The sequence below is a fragment of the Calidris pugnax genome, unplaced genomic scaffold, assembly GCF_001431845.1.
Source record: "Calidris pugnax isolate Ruff unplaced genomic scaffold, ASM143184v1 scaffold20, whole genome shotgun sequence".
Classification (NCBI taxonomy): domain Eukaryota; kingdom Metazoa; phylum Chordata; class Aves; order Charadriiformes; family Scolopacidae; genus Calidris; species Calidris pugnax.
The window spans coordinates 16,172,803-16,189,896 of record NW_015094510.1 but is presented as its reverse complement, the minus strand read 5'-3'; the positions used below and the strand labels follow the sequence as shown (position 1 = coordinate 16,189,896).

The 17,094-nt window shown below is 46.4% G+C and overlaps 2 protein-coding genes across 4 annotated transcripts; both read right to left on the bottom strand.

Annotated features, from left to right (window-relative positions):
• Positions 1–453: 453 nt before the first annotated feature.
• On the bottom strand, positions 454–4,024 carry KCNRG (potassium channel regulator). Its single transcript, XM_014966058.1, has 2 exons — positions 3,414–4,024; positions 454–942 (listed from the first exon to the last, which is right to left on the bottom strand). Exons 1-2 carry the CDS (start codon positions 3,986–3,988, stop codon positions 690–692), a joined length of 828 nt encoding a protein of 275 aa, XP_014821544.1. The 5' UTR covers positions 3,989–4,024; the 3' UTR covers positions 454–689.
• Positions 4,025–5,543: 1,519 nt separating this feature from the next.
• On the bottom strand, positions 5,544–16,807 carry TRIM13 (tripartite motif containing 13). Of its 3 annotated transcripts, none has more exons than XM_014966055.1 (2): positions 16,424–16,807; positions 5,544–6,839 (listed from the first exon to the last, which is right to left on the bottom strand). In XM_014966055.1, the coding sequence occupies exons 1-2, from the start codon at positions 16,496–16,498 to the stop codon at positions 5,607–5,609; spliced, it is 1,308 nt and encodes a 435-aa protein (XP_014821541.1). In that variant the 5' UTR covers positions 16,499–16,807; the 3' UTR covers positions 5,544–5,606. The 3 variants fall into 3 exon arrangements, with proteins under 3 accessions (XP_014821541.1, XP_014821543.1, XP_014821542.1); XM_014966057.1 differs by having other exon boundaries at positions 16,635–16,807; XM_014966056.1 differs by having other exon boundaries at positions 16,381–16,483.
• Between the last annotated feature and the right edge of the window lie 287 nt (positions 16,808–17,094).

Here is a 17,094-nt window from a genome sequence, read left to right as displayed (position 1 = left end):
AATGTAGGATGTTTCCCTTTTACCACTAACTGCAAGAGAATCAGTGAACATGTATCTTTTGAAAGTAGAAGCGATATTAGAATCATAGAATGGTTTGGGTTGGAAGGGACCTTAAAGATCATTGAGTTCCAACCCCCCTGCCATGGGCAGGGACACCTCCCACCAGACCAGGTTGCTCAAAACCCCATCCAGCCTGGCCTTGAACACTTCCAGGGATGGGGCATCCACAACTTCTCTGGTTGAGGTTTGTATTCCTCCTCCGGCCACTTCTCCAGACGGTTGGGATGGCAGTTGTGTCGAGCTGTTATTTCTTCAGGTATTAGCATGTATTTAAAAATCTACTTACAGACTAGCGCAGAACATAAGAATGATTTTCTAGAAGGAATGGCTGAGTTTTTGCGAGTCCCAATATAAATTTTACCCACAAAATAAAACAAAAACAAGCCTTGAAAATGCTGGAATCTGGTCCACAAAACCAGTATTGAGTCTGTGGCTCCTTTATTTAGAGTTGAAGAGGGTGGAGCAGTAAAAGACAGGAAACATTTTTTTTCCCAACGCTTGGGAAAAAAAAAAAATTTGTTTGTTTGTTACTTCCCTCAATAGTTGCAGTTTCAAACAGAGCCAACAGAAAAAGGCCACCAGTGGAGACACACCCCTCTTCCACCTTCAAAAGATGAAAGGAAAGGGCTTTATTTCCCTTTCTGCGCTTGGCTTCTCTTTGCCTGTGCGGCCCCGGAGCTGCCTGGGCTGTGGCTCAGCATGACGGCAAGGCCTGGTGGCCTCCTCAGCCTCTCAAAACTGTAGCATTCGATTTTGTCTTCACTGGAGACCGTCCTGGTGCTTAGGAGGCGAAATCCATCTTTGAGCAAAGTGTCAAGCAGCAGGCCTAGCACATTAGTACCGTTAATCAGCTTTCTATTATCAGGCTTTATGGAAACATACCTAGAATAAGAAAAAAAGCAGTTACACTTTAGTTACTTCTTGAAGGATGGAACCAATTGGGTTTTTTTTAAAACAAACCAGGTCCTCAGGCTGTGTAGGTCAGCACAGCTGCGCGGGTTTACAGCAACCAAGGTTCTGGATTATTTTTTTCCTTCCTTTGAGGACAATTTAACTCTTTCCTTCTTATAAGAACAGTAATACTCAATTCGTCCAGTTACGTGTTGGGGAAGAAGCACCTCTCTTTCACCCCCACCCCGGAACTTCCTTTCTTAAGATACAGCTGTGATCATAGATTCATAGAATCGTCTAGGTTGGAAGAGACCCTTGGGATCATCGAGTCCAACCATCTACCCTACTCTACAAAGTCCTCCCCTACACCATGTCCCTTAGCACTGCATCTAAACGGCCCTTGAACACAGCCCAGGGATGGTGACTCCACCACCTCCCTGGGCAGCCTGTTCCAATGCCCGACCACTCTTGGTGAAAAATTCTTTCCTAATGTTCAATCTAAACCTACCCTGTTGGAGCTTGAAGCCGTTCCCTCTCGTTCTGTCACCTGTGAGAAGAGACCAGCACCAACCTCTCTACAGTGTCCTTTCACGTAGTTGTAGAGAGTGATAAGGTCTCCCCTCAGCCTCCTCTTCCTCATACTAAACAGTCCCAACTCCCTCAGCCGCTCCTCATACGATTTGTTTTCCAGCCCCCTCACCAGCTTCGTTGCCCTCCTCTGCACTCGCTCCAGCACCTCGATATCTCTCTTGTATTGAGGTGCCCAAAACTGGACACAATACTCGAGGTGTGGCCTCACCTCACCAGATGATAACCTCCATCTCATTTCATGTAACGGAGGCGAGGTGAATGGCGTGCTCTATGTAGAGCTGCAACAGTCTCCCAGGTGAGAGCAAACGCTGGGAAGGACAGTGAAGTCACATTCCCCCCAGCAGCGTCACTTGTCACCACGCGGGATCTCTCTCTACAAACAGTGACATTTATTGCAAAGTTACCTTGTACAGCAGGTCTTGTGGTAACAAGTACGAAAATCGTTTTCACGTTGCCTCAAATGGTTTTGCGTGATACAAAGTACAGTGTAAGAATCCACCCCGACGTTTCGAGGAACAGAAATCAGGTAAAAATACTATTACAAAATACATCAGCTGACGGGGGTGAAACTGTTCCACAGTTCACAGGAGAGAACAACAAACATTCACGGAGAGCACAAAAAAGGGGAAAAGAGTCCGTGTCACCACAAAGACCAAGTCGATAGAAATTCAGCAGGCAGCATAACCAACCTCAACTTCTTTTATTACTCAAGATAAATTTTTCTATTGATCCGCAGAAGAACATTTTTCCCAAGTCTGAAGAAATAAAGGAAAGAATCAGGAATATTTTCCCCACTACTTAAGTTGCCATAACCTACTCAGCCCATTGTTACTCCATTAAAATTAGTAGTGTGTTATAAAGTTAAGGTTTGGCACATAAATATATGTTGCTTCGCAAATACAAAGTAGTTTTTCTTCTACCTGCTTAGCTAAAGAAAGCTAGAAGAAAGATAAAATTTTATTAATTATTTTTTTTAAATAATCAAAAGACTGCTGCATTGATTCATATATTCAGAGAGAATAACCCTTTTGGAAATATTTCAATGAAATTTCCATAAAATTCCAGATGTTCTAACAGCCACAGAGGACAAATTAGGTCATGTTTTCTTATACAGTAAGAACGTGTCTCCATACAATAGAGACATCCAGCAAAAAGCTTGTTTAAAAAATGTTAAGTTGTCATTAGAATACGATACTGCTGTCACAAAGATCACTGATACAGAGTAATCTTAATAAAAACAGAACCTGGCTCTGAATTCAAAGTAAACCCACTGTGAAGCATATAGTTAATAATCTACCCCTTCGCCCCCCTCCCCAAGAAAAGGCTCTACAAAAGCTTTCCAGTCCCTGAATTGCTATCTTGGTTCCACTGGTGTTTTTAACCCTGTTTAGCCATTCCCTTTTTCCACTTTTCCATAAGAAAGTCTTTTGGACCATGAGCTACTGGAGATTTTAGGCTTCTCCAGTATTTTACTCACTCCTTATTTTGTTTCCTTTGCTTCATTTTACTCCGTGTTTTTTCTAGTCCTCTAGAAGGTCATTGATGCCATGAAATTCTAAAGCCTGAGAGGGCAAGTAAGGAGGAAAGGGCAGAGAGAAAGACCCAACAGAACTCAAACCCAAGCACTGAGAACGGTATTTGAGAAAGCTGAAGAACAGGCAAAACAGTGTAACAGAAAATTAACTGGGTATTTCAGATCTAGAAAAAGATAACATTGAACTAGCAGAAATAAGGAAACATATTTCTTTTCTCTCAGATAGCTGTCTCTGATAGTTTCTTTAAAATGAGCTTTGCTACCACGTAGCATGTATTTCATGATCTAGAAGTCACAAAGACACTTCCATAACGAGAAGTCACACTAGGGAGAATACCTGGCCACCGGGTCACCAGCAGAGAAGTAGGTACCACACTGAAAAACTATGTCGTGATGAGAAGGTCTTTCCAAAGGAAGTGGAACGAGTGGTTTCTGAGAAGGAAAAGGGCTGTTCCAGCTCTGTCCCAACTCCTGCCCCGTGAACAGAGTGATCCGTTCAGCCAGTGTCTCCACACTGGCACTGCAGGAACCAAAGACCCGGAAAAAGGCCTGCATCTCTTGGAGAGAGAAACGCACTTCCAGGATCTCCAGCCTTGGCTTCAGCAAGTGTTCCTGGCTCAGCAGGTCGGCCAGCGGGTAGAGCCCATAGAACTCTGCTTCTCTCTGCAGCCTCTCATAGTCCGAGAAATCAGTAGGGAGGGACACCTGGAGGGTCCTCAAGAAGTCCATGATGTAACTAAACAAAGTTCCATCTCTGTCCACAAAAAACTCTCCATTCACCAGTTTAAATTCCTGGTCATCATCATTCAGCATCCGCGCCAGCCTGGACTCGGGGAACCGCTGCAAGGTGGAGGCCCGGGTTACAAACCTCACACCTCCCACGCTCAGAACGACCACCTCGCGGTGACTCATGGCTCTCGGCCACTCGAGAACTGTCACCCTCTGATCTACGTGTTTGTGACTTGGTCTTTCCTAAACTGCCAGGCATCTGCAGCTCCAGGAACTGCTCGGTGCTTTCAGCAAGTGTTTGGAGCGAGGTGTGGAGCAGCGACAGGACTCCCAGGCAACAAAGATGTAAATACCATGTACAGGCGTTTTGTTTGCAGGGTTTGGTTGCTCGGAAACTTTGATTCTTGGCATTTAATGTTCAATTTTTGAAATTAACAGCTTGCAAGGACTGACAGTGAAGGAAGACAGTGAATTGACCGTCACAACTTTCTAAACCTTGGGAGAGGCCAACGAATATCCCCGAAGTATGACACCCGTTACATTCGTTTCCTGGAAATGTCAGCTAAATGTTTGCATTCTTTATACTGCTGTTCATAGGACCACTGCAAAAAGAGGTTAGGTGTGTTTCAAGCAATGTATTTCAGTATCGTATGCTCCTGAAGAAGGGCACTTCAGAGAACTCAAGCTGACGGTTCACTTTAAATCACTGTTATCCTGCAGCCAAGTCAATACACTCCGAAAATGTAATTAATTCCTGAAACAAGGTACACGAAAATACAGTAACGGTAGAAGAGCCAAGGTACATTCCAGTGCTAGAGCACTTCCAAACACCACCAACATCCAACGCTCCTGTCACGTTACACACTCCCTTCCAAGGAATCATCACACCTTCTTCCCCAGCTCTCGGAATTCCAATATGGAGAGACAGAGAGGGACAGGAGAGAAACTTCTCTACCCTCCACCTCTGCAAGGCCAGAGCACAAGCTGCACTGAACTGCTTAAACTGAGACCACTTCTTAAGAAAGTGTGGCTTCAGAGAAACATGGATCTCACGAGACGGTTCAATCACCCCAACAATTTGATGTTGGAAAAGTAAACTGCAAAGTATGTACTATCTTCCAGGTTGTTCTTCTCTTACCAACCTCAACTGATTTCTCTCACCCCTAGAATTTATGCTTGCCCTGAAGACACATTTTTGTATAGAATATGTAAACAATATCCATTATCTACAGTAATCTGGATGCACAGGGTAATTACAACATTTGGTTGTACAAAAAAATACATGTATCTATTTCAGTGAGAAGTAACATCCTCAGACAGAAAGTGGTTCCTGAATGTGAGGGACACACCCTGTATTTTGCAGTGGAAGGGTGGTCCTCAACAAGCCTCTCAGTGCTAGCTCTTCTCAATCACAGCTGGTCTTCTTCTTTCCAAACCATCTCCCAGTTAGCAATTTGATTTTTTTTTAATATTTTAGAAACGGACACTTTTTATCTTATCCTACAATTACATTAACATTGAACTAAGTACACAGTTTGGCCCTACATTTCGGTAATAAAAATGATTTACAGCTAATAATATTCCTATAATCACCACTGGAAGAAGAATCCAGAAACAACGTGTTTTTCAAAGCTTCATTTCATCTTCCAGTTTATCAGTACTCAAAACACGTGAGCAGTATGAATGTTTTGGAAACATTTTGAATTTTTTCACTGGAATTCTTTAAAAAACCAATTAATGTTAAGAGGTTCTATGTTTTCTTCACCAGATCTCTCTTAGTTCTTATATTTCAGCAGGGACTTCACAACAGTTTATATTTGCACACAAACTGTGCGACATTATCCAGTACAACCAATGTATAGTTTTTACACTTTTCCCTTAGAAGTGAAGCTCCATCTGTCATCTGTTCCCAGTAAAAGACTGCATGATCTGCTATCTCCACTGTATCTGCCAGATAGGACAAGCTAATTGTAAAGAACTGAGATTTCCAGCACTGGAGATTGTCAACGACTGACTCCACGAAGGACATTCTGGTGACAGCAAGGATAAGCAAGCAAATAAGAGAGGTCACTAGAAATCTGCGTGAAAAGACTGAGGGAATCCTGAATTTAAGAGTGTTGTTCTCCTGAGGCAAGGAAAGTTTGTCCACATCGACCAGTTTTATTCCATTCCACTGGCTGGTATCAAAGCTCTTCATTGTAGGGCTGATGTCCACACTGGAACAAGGTAAAGGGGTTTCTTTGAGCACCTTGATTTTTTCCCTGAACTCCTGCATCTGTTGCAGAAATATAATGGGTTCAGACACATCTTTGAAGGCCTCCGCGATGTTAAAAGCCATCCGTTGCTCTTGCAGGATTGTGTTCAGTTTATTGATTTCCGGATCGTAGGCCTGCATCACCGCAAGCTTCATGGTCTCAAAGTCAGAGAGAATCTCATTTCGTTTCTGCTCCAGCGTGTGCTGCAGCTTCTCGAAGAACTCCTTCACTTTGTCAGAGTCTTTGGTCAGCATCTGCAGAGCTTTCCTCTTACTGGTTTCTAAGGTATCCAGCCGCGAGAGGGCATCTCCGCAACGCCAAGTTTCAAAGCCCTGGAACAGGGTTTCAAAAGCCCTCTTCTCCTGGGAATAAGCTTCTTCAATAGAACAGAAAACATGCTTTGTGTGGTCACCACGGGTGGCACAAACCCCACAGATCAGCTGCATGTCCGTCCGGCAAAAAATGTTAAGGGGCTGCCCGCTGTGCACTTTGCACACGGGCATTTTCGGGGTTACTTTGATTTTGTTGTACTTCTCCACGATACCTTTCAGGGAGTAGTTGACCTGCAAGCTGTTGACTCCAGTCACGGGAGTTTCCTTCCTGCACGTGGGGCACTTGAAAGGGGAGGGCCTCCAAAGCACATTCCGCACGTTTCCCTCAAGAATTCCTTCCAGACACTTTCTGCAGAAATTGTGTGAACAGGGCAGGACGCGAGGATCATCAAACAGGCTACAGCAAATGGGACAGGTGAGATCTTCCTCTAGGAGCTCCATCATATCCTAGAAAAGAGAAGCGAGAATGTAACAAAACTTATAAAATTTATTTCTCCCTCAGGGGAACCATGCAAAACTTAATCTCGACCTGAGACACAGCTCGGTGACAAAAGGATCTACTTTTTTGTCCAGTATCCTTAAGACAGAGCCTCAGCTGGGTTCCTGCAGCCAGTCCAGTTAGCTGTGGTATCTGGCCACCAGATGGCAGGCACAAGAACCACTCAGTGTCCAGGCAGAACCACGTTTGGATTCCCAGCTAGAAATGCAGGAAAAGAAGGCTTGCCAAACCCACCAAGGACTTTGAAAATCACTGATGTACTCACAATAACAGTTCAAGACTAACATCTTTCCTCACTGATGCAATACCCAGAAACCAGATGTTCACAAAAGATACCCAGGCGATACACCCTGCTAAGATTTGATTAGCCTCTGCTTGCTCAACTCATCCAAACCCCAGGCACCGCTCCTCGTAAGAAGGCGACATTGAAGGTGACTGAAAAAGCCCAGCTTCAGAATTTCCTCAGCTACAAAATATGTGATGTGGCTCTTTGCCTCTACCTGCAAAGCCAAAGGCTGGTCACCACTCACTTAAAAAGTTAAGCTTTTCTCTTGCTCCTGCAATATTTGTAAATAAGCAAGTGATCGTTGAGCTATTGGGCACAAAGTTAAAATACTTCAAAGAACAGCTGCCCATAATTCTTGATAATTCATTATGAAACAAAACCGTCAACCGTTTTCACTCATCTGCAATCACTGCTTCCAATCCCATTCTCACTCATGCCTTGGCAATTTCTTTCTGTGGACAGGACCTACGGGAAGAGGACTTACCATGTAATAATCCTTTCTACTGGAAAGTCTCAGTGAGGGCACCCAGCACACTACCCTTCCAGTGCCTCTAACTAAAGCCAAGTCCTCAGACACAGACACCTTACAACCTATAGCATGCTCTAAGAAAACAAATTGCTAATAAAGACCAAAATGGGTGACAGTTTGTATTTGCCAAACCTTCCAAACACACTTAGTTTTGAGCTGTAATTAGAAAGATGCTTCCCTTGAATAAATTCCTTCCGCATTATACAATAAGTATTCGTATATATAAGTAATAAAATTACTTCTGTAAATTAAAAGTTGTATCACAGAGAACAGCATCAAAGTGCTGCTGTGACAGCAAGGCATACGAATGAGCTCTTTTAATTAGTTTTGATGTTATTACTAAGGTTTCTGTCCCCTCAAAGAACTCTGAAGCGGAAAATGCGGGAGCAAGAGGAGAGCTGCAAGGGAAGATCCGTGCTGCATCGGACAACAAGAGCAATAAAATCAGTGCCACTGATCCAAGGAAAGCAAAGATCACTACAGGGAAGAGAGGCGAGGTCAGTTCTGAGTTTCTTTCACAAGAGGACCACGACAGTCCCAGCGAGACTTCACAGGAAAAGCCATTCTTGAGGGGTGTAAGCAAACCTCCCACACTTTTCCAGTAAGGAGGAGGCGGAGTATTCTCTGTGCTTGTTTGAATAAGGCGAGGTTGAAAAAGTTGCCAGCTTTTCTATTCAGTCTCGGGACAAAGGTCATCAGGCAGAAAAAGCCACTGTTACACCTAAGGACAGAGCCCCTGAGAAAAGGTCTAACAACTCCATTTATCACCTAAGGTTTCCTATAAGGCCACAGACACCACTCAGAAACTTCATTTTCTGTGAGAAGAAAGTAATTCTGAAGTTAGAACAAGCAACATCATTTCTCTTCTGTCCTTTTCCTACTGCTAAAAAGAATGGGACGGCGGGAAGACAATGATTTTGCCCCTACACTCTTCCTCTTTATGAATAGCTCTTTCCAACTTGTCCTCACAGCTGTTAGCCACAGTAGTGCAAAGATCAGTTTTGCTCCTAAGAGGATAATAACTACAAAACTAAAACGACAGTTCTCCATCTTTCAGCAAATGGAAATTCCCAGCACAGAAAATACTTGCTCTGGGCTGTCTCCTTTACCAGGGAGCATTTTACTCCTTAGTTTGGGAGCTGGAAGAGCAGCTTTGCACGCCTGACAGTGAGCACTGCAAACCACTACAGAAAATGCTTACTACAACACGTTCCATCAAAATTGCAGGACAAACATTGAAGACTTTTCATGCTCCTGAAAATACGAAATACATACACAAAAACGTTTCATGATCCAAATAAAACTGTCCTGTTGCATTCCAACCCCACCTCTCCAATTAAATAATTACGCTTTATAAATACAACAGCATTTCAAAACCATTACATGACATCATTAAAAACCTCATTTTTAAAAAAAAAAAGGAAATGGGCAAGCCTACAAGCTTTTTTTCCAGTAGTAACACCAAACCAAAAATGCCAAAAACTTGTATGACTGGTTGTATGACAGAAGCTGAACTTCTGTCTTCTTTAGGACATCAATTTCAAAGAGTAGGTTGCCTGTGGATTGAAACATCCCTTTGCATTAGCACCTTGGTATTTGTGTGAGGAACGACAGCACCATTTCAGCTTCTCCATTGGGAATTTCTCTGTGTTACTTCTGATCTGGGTTTGGATGGCCCACTTTTCTTCCTTCACCTGAGCGACATAAACTCTCTGGGTACAAACCCAGCAGATGTCACCCATCAGAAAGAGCAACTTGCACTGTTCTATCACTAGGAAGAAGAATGGCAAAACAAATCAAACCATAAACACAAAACCAACCGCAATAGCTTTTTCCCACACTCCAGAGAGAAAAGCATGTAACATGCTCCTCTGCACACAAGTTGGGTTTATCAGCCAGCAGCAGGCCGAAAGCAAAACCAAAATTTCACCAAGCTCCAAACAAAACAAAAAGGCAGCTCTTGAATTACAAGTTTCCTACAATGGCTTGTAAACTAAATAAAACTCGACCGAGTCAGGCTCCATTTCCGCAGGCTGTTGAGCTAGTCAGGAGAGGTCTCGTCTCCCTTCCTTGTCAGGACCTCCTATGAGCAATTTTACCAGCCTTTTGTCAGAGTGGTGTGTTGAATCGGACCAAAAAAGGGTCGCATGCAGGTAAGGCAGGAGGAAGGGAGATGGGAGCTCCTCCTTCCAGCAGCGATGATCTTTGCTCACCCCATCCAGAGGCATTGCAACCTAACGGAGGGTCAAAGTAGGCACTGCAACACAGAACGATTGACCTCCGGGTGCAGTAGGTATCCTGGTGGCCAAAAAGCCTTTTAGCAGCCTTCCAGTGTCCTGTAGGACACACAGGACAGCTGGAAAGGGACTCTTTGTCAGGAAGTGTAGTGACAGGACAAGGGGGTACAGTTTTAAATTGGAAGAGGGAAGATTTAGATTAGATATTAGGAAGAAATTCTTTACTGTGAGGGTGGTGAGACACTGGAACAGGTTGCCCAGGGAAGCTGTGAATGCCCCATCCCTGGAAGTGTTCAAGGCGAGGCTGGATGGGGCTTTGAGCAACCTGCTCTGGTGGGAGGTGTCCCTGCCATTGGCAGGGGGATTGGAACTCGGTGAGCTTTAAGGTCCTTTCCAACCCAAAATATTCTATGATTCTGTGAAAGTGGCTGTGCTTCAAACCTGTTATTTCATGGCCAGAGTTTTTTTTCCAGGAGTATCCAGTAGATCCAACACACTCAGCCTTGGGAACGCTAGAAAGGCCCAGAGAAACAAACAATCTCGGTTCTACACCCCACGAATACCACGTTTCATCGACCGGGTCTGACGCTCGGCGGAGCGCCAGGCCCAGGGGCAGCGCCATCGCCTCCCTGTCCCCCTGCCCGGGCAGGGGTTCCCTCGCAATTTCTGCCTGCAGCCCCTCTGCTCCCGGGGTGGGGGGGGATCCCTGACACCCGCCTAAGCGATGCCGTTCCCGCCGGGCTCTCCCCAGCCGCCGGCCGCGGCCCCCCCGGGGGTCGGGGGTGGGGGGGCGGCCCTCGCAGTCAGCCTCGGCCGCGCACAGAACAAGGCGGCGGCGGGGTTTATGCCGGGAACGGGGCTGTGGAGCGGCACCGCGGCCCGCCGCCTCACAACGCCGCGGCCTGCGCTCGCCCAGCCGGGCCTGCCCCTCCTGCCGCCGCCGGTACTCACCATCCCGGGGCTGGCGGAGAGGCCGACTGGAGGAGATCATCACTGCTAGCAGGCAGTGATGCTGGGCCACCATCGGTCAGCTGCTGTAAGCACGACCGGGTGCGCCCACCCACCTTGGCCGGGGGCCGCCGCCGATCCGGCCCCGGGGCAGGAGCTGCCGCTGCGGCTCTTCCTCCTCCGCTGGCCCGAGAGCGGCGGGGGAAGCCCCCGGGGCTGGCAGGGGGAGAGGAGCGGGCGGCCCGGCTGTCGGGCGGTGTCCGCAGCCCAAAGCAGGCCGCCTGCTGTCCCCGCCGAGGGATTTACGGGTTTCTGTTGTTTATTAACTCTGCCAAATTAAGGCTTCAGCCCGCCGCTCCGCCCGGCGCAGCCTGACAGGGAGCGCGGCGGGGTGGCAGTCCCACCGAGCATCTTCCACCTGTTACAAAAAAGCAAAACAAAAAGAAAAAATCCCAACATCATTTTAACCAGATGTCCTCACGTGTTTTGACAAAGGATGGAGACGTATTTCTGTTTGCTTTAACGCACAGGCTGTACCCTTTCCGCCTGGTGAGTCTGTTGGAGAGTAACGTGGCCTTGTCAGACCTGCAGGTCTCCGGCCGTGACACCGACCTGTCCCAGGGAGATGGAGCAGGAGGGATCCCACACCCGCCTGGGAGGACCCTCCAGTCACAGGGCTGTGAAATTGGGGCTGGAAGTGCTCAGACCGTGCTGAGCTTCTGCGATTCTTACCCTTTTTGTGGTCCCCCAGACAGTTCTCAGTCAACGGAACAGGGCTCACACCGAAGCCAAACTGAGCTTACTTCCGAGTGAGACTTTGTGAAACCCTACAACAGCTGTTCCAAAATGCACGTGCTCTGCCTCCTGCATCCCTGTCACTGCCTGCTCTCCCCTCGCCCACTGCAGGCTCGGCACCCATCGGCACAGGGAAGACAATTCACTTTCAGGACTACCCACACCAGCAACGTCACAGGCTCGACCCTGTTTGCCCAGGGAAGCTGTGGATGCCCCATCCCTGGAGGTGTTCAAGGCCAGGCTGGATGGGGCTTTGAGCGACCTGCTCTAGTGGGAGGTGTCCCTGCCCATGGCAGGGGGGTTGGAACTCCATGATCTCTAAGGTCCCTTCCAACACAAACCATTCTATGATTCTATCATTTCTATCAAGTGAAGCTCCCTCACACACCTGACATCTTTCTTCCAGTCATTTAGGAATCTGGATTTCAAAAAACACTCAATAACATACCAAGGCTGTGGTTCCCCAATTCACTGCAGCCAGCAGAGGAAGAGCACTCCTCTTCCTCACCTTCCCTCCTTCTGCCTCCATCCGAGCTGGCCTGCCCTCTCAGCTGGACTCAATGGGAACAGTTTGGCCAAAGAGAAGTATTTTCAAAAAACCCCTTCAGATTGTTTACGCACTTCGGCATTTCAACCACTGTCTACAAGAGAAAGGTCCCAGGAGGTAGAGCTACTGCTGAAAAGCAACCAAAAACTTTAGGTGCACTTCAACATCCTGCTTGTTTCTTCTTAATTGTCCGGCATCCTCTTTGCCGCTTATTAAAAACAAGTAATTCCAGGTACTTTCTGAAAATTGATGGATTAATTCATTCCTCAGCTACCCAGATTGCATTCAAGTGACATCCCAAATACTTGTGCATTTATCTTTTCCAAGGACCCCTTGTCTGTGCTTTCCGAACAGCCATATTTATATCAAGAATTTTCTGATTCTACTAATCTTCTCTTTAATTTTATGGTTAAAGATATTAACAGCAACATGGTGTTTTAGATTTCTCGCTCATTATAAGTTCATACATAGGTTCATACATACTTGTATAACTTTTTTTCCTGATATATTTTTGGAGTACATTTTATTCTCCATTAATTCTTTGGTCTGTCTCCTCATAAATGAAGAAGGAGCTGTACGGGCATAAGAGTGGATGCCTGCCCACCTGGGGTATCTCCTTTTCATTAGGACCATCTGAAAATGTTCTTGTCCCTCCTTGACCTGGGCTTTCTTCTGCCAAAGATGAGAGCTTCAACTTCCGTGGCAACTTCCAGCTTTACAAGACCAACACCATGCTTTTAAGACAAAGGGATCACACCTATTGTCATCTTTAAACTACAGAGAGAAGCCAGACTGTGGCTCTTCTACTAAGACAGGAGATGTGTGAGACTGAAGCTGCTTGCTGCGGTTCATCAGCGACCTCAGAGCTGACTGCTCCTGCCCGCCTCGCCTGTGCCAGCTCTGCCAGCCTCGGCAGATGCTTTACCGAGCTGACTCAACCCACTAAGCCAGCAGAACACTACTCCCTTTTCTTTGCCTGGGTTAGTTTTCTGCTGACTCAACAAGCTAAATCAGTTCAGTGCAAGATTAGACAATCATCAGGTCTAACATCTGAGGGGTGAGGAAAAGAGGAACAGGATTTTTTCCCTTCCTGTGGAAGCAAGCCATTAGAGTGACTCAAGCTGTAACAAGTAATTTTACCCCGAGAGGCAGATTCACAGGGGGTTAAACCAAGCCGAGACTGTGCTACGAGCAAAAAAGATAATTCCATCCTTTCCCCTTCCCTTAGTCATGCTTTCCTGATGCCTCCTCTCCGCTGGCTCCGACACTCATGCAGCCACATGTTAGGCTAGATCCACTTGCCAACAGAGCTGAAAGCTAATCCAGGTTGTCGGGTTTGTTTTTTTTTTTTTAAAAAAAAAAGTTTTCAGCAGGATCAATTTTGGCAGCCAGCTGACCCAGTGGCTGAACAAACAGCAATGCCAGGATGAGGCAGCGAGCGGGCCCGTGTCGGTGGCAGCCGGCACACACGTCAGCATAAACCAGAAGTGCTCCCCCCCTACCCCCTCCCGGCCGTAATTTCACAAACGCTTCCAGCCAGCCATTGCCGGCCCTGCTGCCAAAAGTAACACAGCCTTGCCCTTCGGCCACACCAGCTGCTCATTCCAGGCCCCAGGCACCCCCTGTGCCGTGCTGGAGAAGATGTCTAACACAAAACTGATCAATAAATGTAGCTGGAGTTAAAAGCAGATTTTTTTGGTGTTTTGGTTTTTTTTCCACCCAGGTTTGTATTCCCCATCAGTAAGGGTTCTCTGAGGCCATGCTAGCAGAGATTGTAATTTTTTCCTAGGGTGAAAGACCAAGGAAAAGAGGTGAGTTGAGGGCATTTTCCAGTCTTATCCTTGGCTGCAAGCCTGCCTCCTGCTTCCCACTGAAGGAGGTTAAGGCTTCGCGTCGGGAAGGAGGTGTTGCGGAGGTGTCAGAGCACACAGAGTGAGTTCTGGAAGCACGCTGCTTTATTGGGCTGTGCTGGTGTGAGCATACCCTCAGATGGAGAGAGACAACCTGAGACACACGATGCGTGTAGTTGCTGCGGGGACCTAAATACAGAAATAAATCTGCAAGAGCTTTGATGCCGATAGATTGGTAAGAAGATACTGCAAGATAACACGAATAAAGGAACTATTCAAAACAGCTCCGTGTATCAAACACCTTCCTTGTGTATAAACGCTTCACAGCTACATCATATCTGACTACATTTCTTCTCAACAGATACATCTGGACTATATTAAAGACTCCAAACGAGGGATCAGAGAAAGCAGTTTCTTGTTATTGTTCCATAAAAGCTACTTTTAATACGCACTGTAGAAATACCAGGCATTAAAAATCCATGAAGGATCATCAGCGACTGAAACGATCAACTGCTGTTTCGAGGTCTGAATTTCAGAGACTGCAGGGTCTCCGATGGCTGGTTTAGCAGTACTGAAAAGCTCCGTAGTTTTACACACAGAACTCTGACCTGTTAACTAATATTTAACACTTTCCCAGGTTCTCCTGCGGAGGGCGGGGGGGGGAATCGATGATGAATTCAGTTATCTCCTCAGTGTAATCCTATTTATTTACAAAGAATGTACAGCCACGTCCCATTTCCTTGCACGCAGAGGAAGCGAATGGGAGGGAGCGCTGTGCGGCAGTCCAAGTTTGCTGCTCTAGCCAGGATGCCTGCCCAGAAGAAGCTGTCCCTTGGCTTTTTCTCAGGGCCATGCACCACTGCTTCTCCCACTGTCTGCTGGCTCTGGCGTGGTGTTTCCGGTCCCGGACATGCACACAGGCAAACACAGCTGCAACCAATCTGGGCTCTTGCTGCCGCGTTCGCAAGCAGTCCCTGGAGAAATCTCTCTGACTTTCCCCAAATTAGTGCTTGCTCATAGGAGTTAGCTCATCTCAGCGCTGGGCCATCCAGCCCTGCGCCGTGGGCAGCGGTTTCTCGGTTTTTAGCTCTCTTACGCCATAAAAGAACTTAATTGCTTCTTCCTGAACAAAGCACGAGCAGCATGCTTGTCAGTTTTAATGAGGTCTGTGATTGCCTATAGATCAAAGCTCTGCTCTGGTGGGTTTTTGCTTATATTGCATAAAGAGGGAAGGAGAAGTGACCTCCAAAGTAAATAGAACAATGAGAGGCAAAATTAATTTTCATACACAATTTCTTCTATGACTTGGCAAGCGTCAGATTAGCTGTATAAAACAGAAGACTTCCTACAGAATGTTAATCCTCACAAGAACACATTATAATGAAGATTTCAAAAGTACAAGCACAACCTGTTTTTCATCTGAGACCTTGTCTGTATCATCTTCCAAACCACAGGCCTGACCCTGGGAGTGGAAGGACTGCTTTCAATAAACAAACCTTGATTTTCCAGTCCTGCACCATCATTTACTTCTGTGCAAGTTGCACGGAGACGTTACTAAATCCATTCCAGCATATTTAATAGCTATTTTTTTTCATTGGTTTTCACAGGTGTAAATGCCTCCACAAAGCTCGTGGCAGCGGAGAAGCAAGTCCCAGCGGTTTTTACTGGGAAGGCGAAGAGGAATTATTTTTCTGAGAACTGATGAGTCGGGTTGTGTTACACGCTGTAACAATGGGAGACAGTTCCCTTCTCTCCCGCGAATTTGGCGATATCAGGCAACCTTTCTGAAACAAACTTGTCCACAGCCAATAGACCTACTTTGCAGGGCTAATGAGAGACAGTTCTATTTTGTGAATGAAGCTCTGAGCCGTCGTTTTCTTTGAGCAGGACCTCCAAATACACCTGCATTTATGGAATGGATGGGACTGGTCTTTCTCCCGTTCTTCTAACATGATTCCCAGACAAAATGTCTCTGCAGCTACTGTTCGAGGAAATAAAGTTAAAACCCTGCGAGCAACAGACATGTTTAGGCATGCTAAGCATAATTTTGCTTCAAGTGTGGGAGGGTCCTAAATACTTGGCCTCCCCAGTGAAAGAAATGCACATTCAAGAAAGGGAGAAGCTGAATTAACCCTTTACTACCAAGCACAATTACACTTCTAAATATCGGAGCCTAGTTCTTTGTTTCCTTGGGGCAGTTCTTTGTGCACTGTAAAAAATGTGATGTTCAAATATGCTCTAGACAGGCTGATTACGCACATTTACGAACATGGTACTATCCTGCTGGAATTGCTCACCTCGTCCTCCAAGAAAGCCATGCGAATAAGCCATGTTTCTTACCAGAAGACCAGCTGACTTCTGCCTAACTTCCACAGGATTGATTTTGTCTGGCGCCGGAGCCTTCACTTGGCTCATCACTTCATCTTTGCCGCTGCTCCTGCACGACCCATTGTGACACTGAGCTGTCACCAGCCGCTGTCAGGGTGCTCAGCCGCTGGACTCCGCACCTGGAGGGCAACAGGATGGGTGCAGGGATGAGAGCTGCACTGACCTTGGTCCCCCGAGGCTTCTTTGCCCACCGAGAACATGGAGTCAACGTGCTCCGAAGCACCACCAGCAGCTTTTCTACCCTGTGAGTGCTGCGGTCTGCTGGCCTGTAGAACCAGCCTCTCAAGTTAAGAAAGAAGCGGAGCAGGAAACTGGCAGCGAGGCACAGCCAGACACCGCTCCCCAAAGCCCCAACCCTTTGAACCCAACTGATTTGGCAATGCTGACTTTGTGTGGCGAGATGTATTTGCTTTCCCAGTAAGAAAGGACTTACTGGAGCACAGAGAAAAAAAAAACAGGATGGGGAGTCACTTGGAGACTGAGCCTCTCTCAAGTTTTTTTTTTTTCTTTCCTATTTTTAAATATATCAACATTTGTCATTTAGCATTTACTGTAACAAACCCGCAGTGTGTGACAGACAATAAAAATCCCGCAGCGACTTAAATGGGACTAATTATGGGAAC

What these genes read in the sequence shown, in the direction of transcription:
- KCNRG (XM_014966058.1), bottom strand. Translation starts at nt 3,988, where the DNA reads ATGAGTCACCGCGAGGTGGTCGTTCTGAGCGTGGGAGGTGTGAGGTTT. An exon ending in GCTGGTGACCCGGTGGCCAG is followed by an intron (nt 943 to 3,413) that starts GTATTCTCCCTA and finishes TTCTTATTCTAG; the next exon opens with GTATGTTTCCATAAAGCCTG.
- TRIM13 (XM_014966055.1), bottom strand. Translation starts at nt 16,498, where the DNA reads ATGAGCCAAGTGAAGGCTCCGGCGCCAGACAAAATCAATCCTGTGGAA. An exon ending in AGAAGTCAGCTGGTCTTCTG is followed by an intron (nt 6,840 to 16,423) that starts GTAAGAAACATG and finishes TCTCTTTTCTAG; the next exon opens with GATATGATGGAGCTCCTAGA.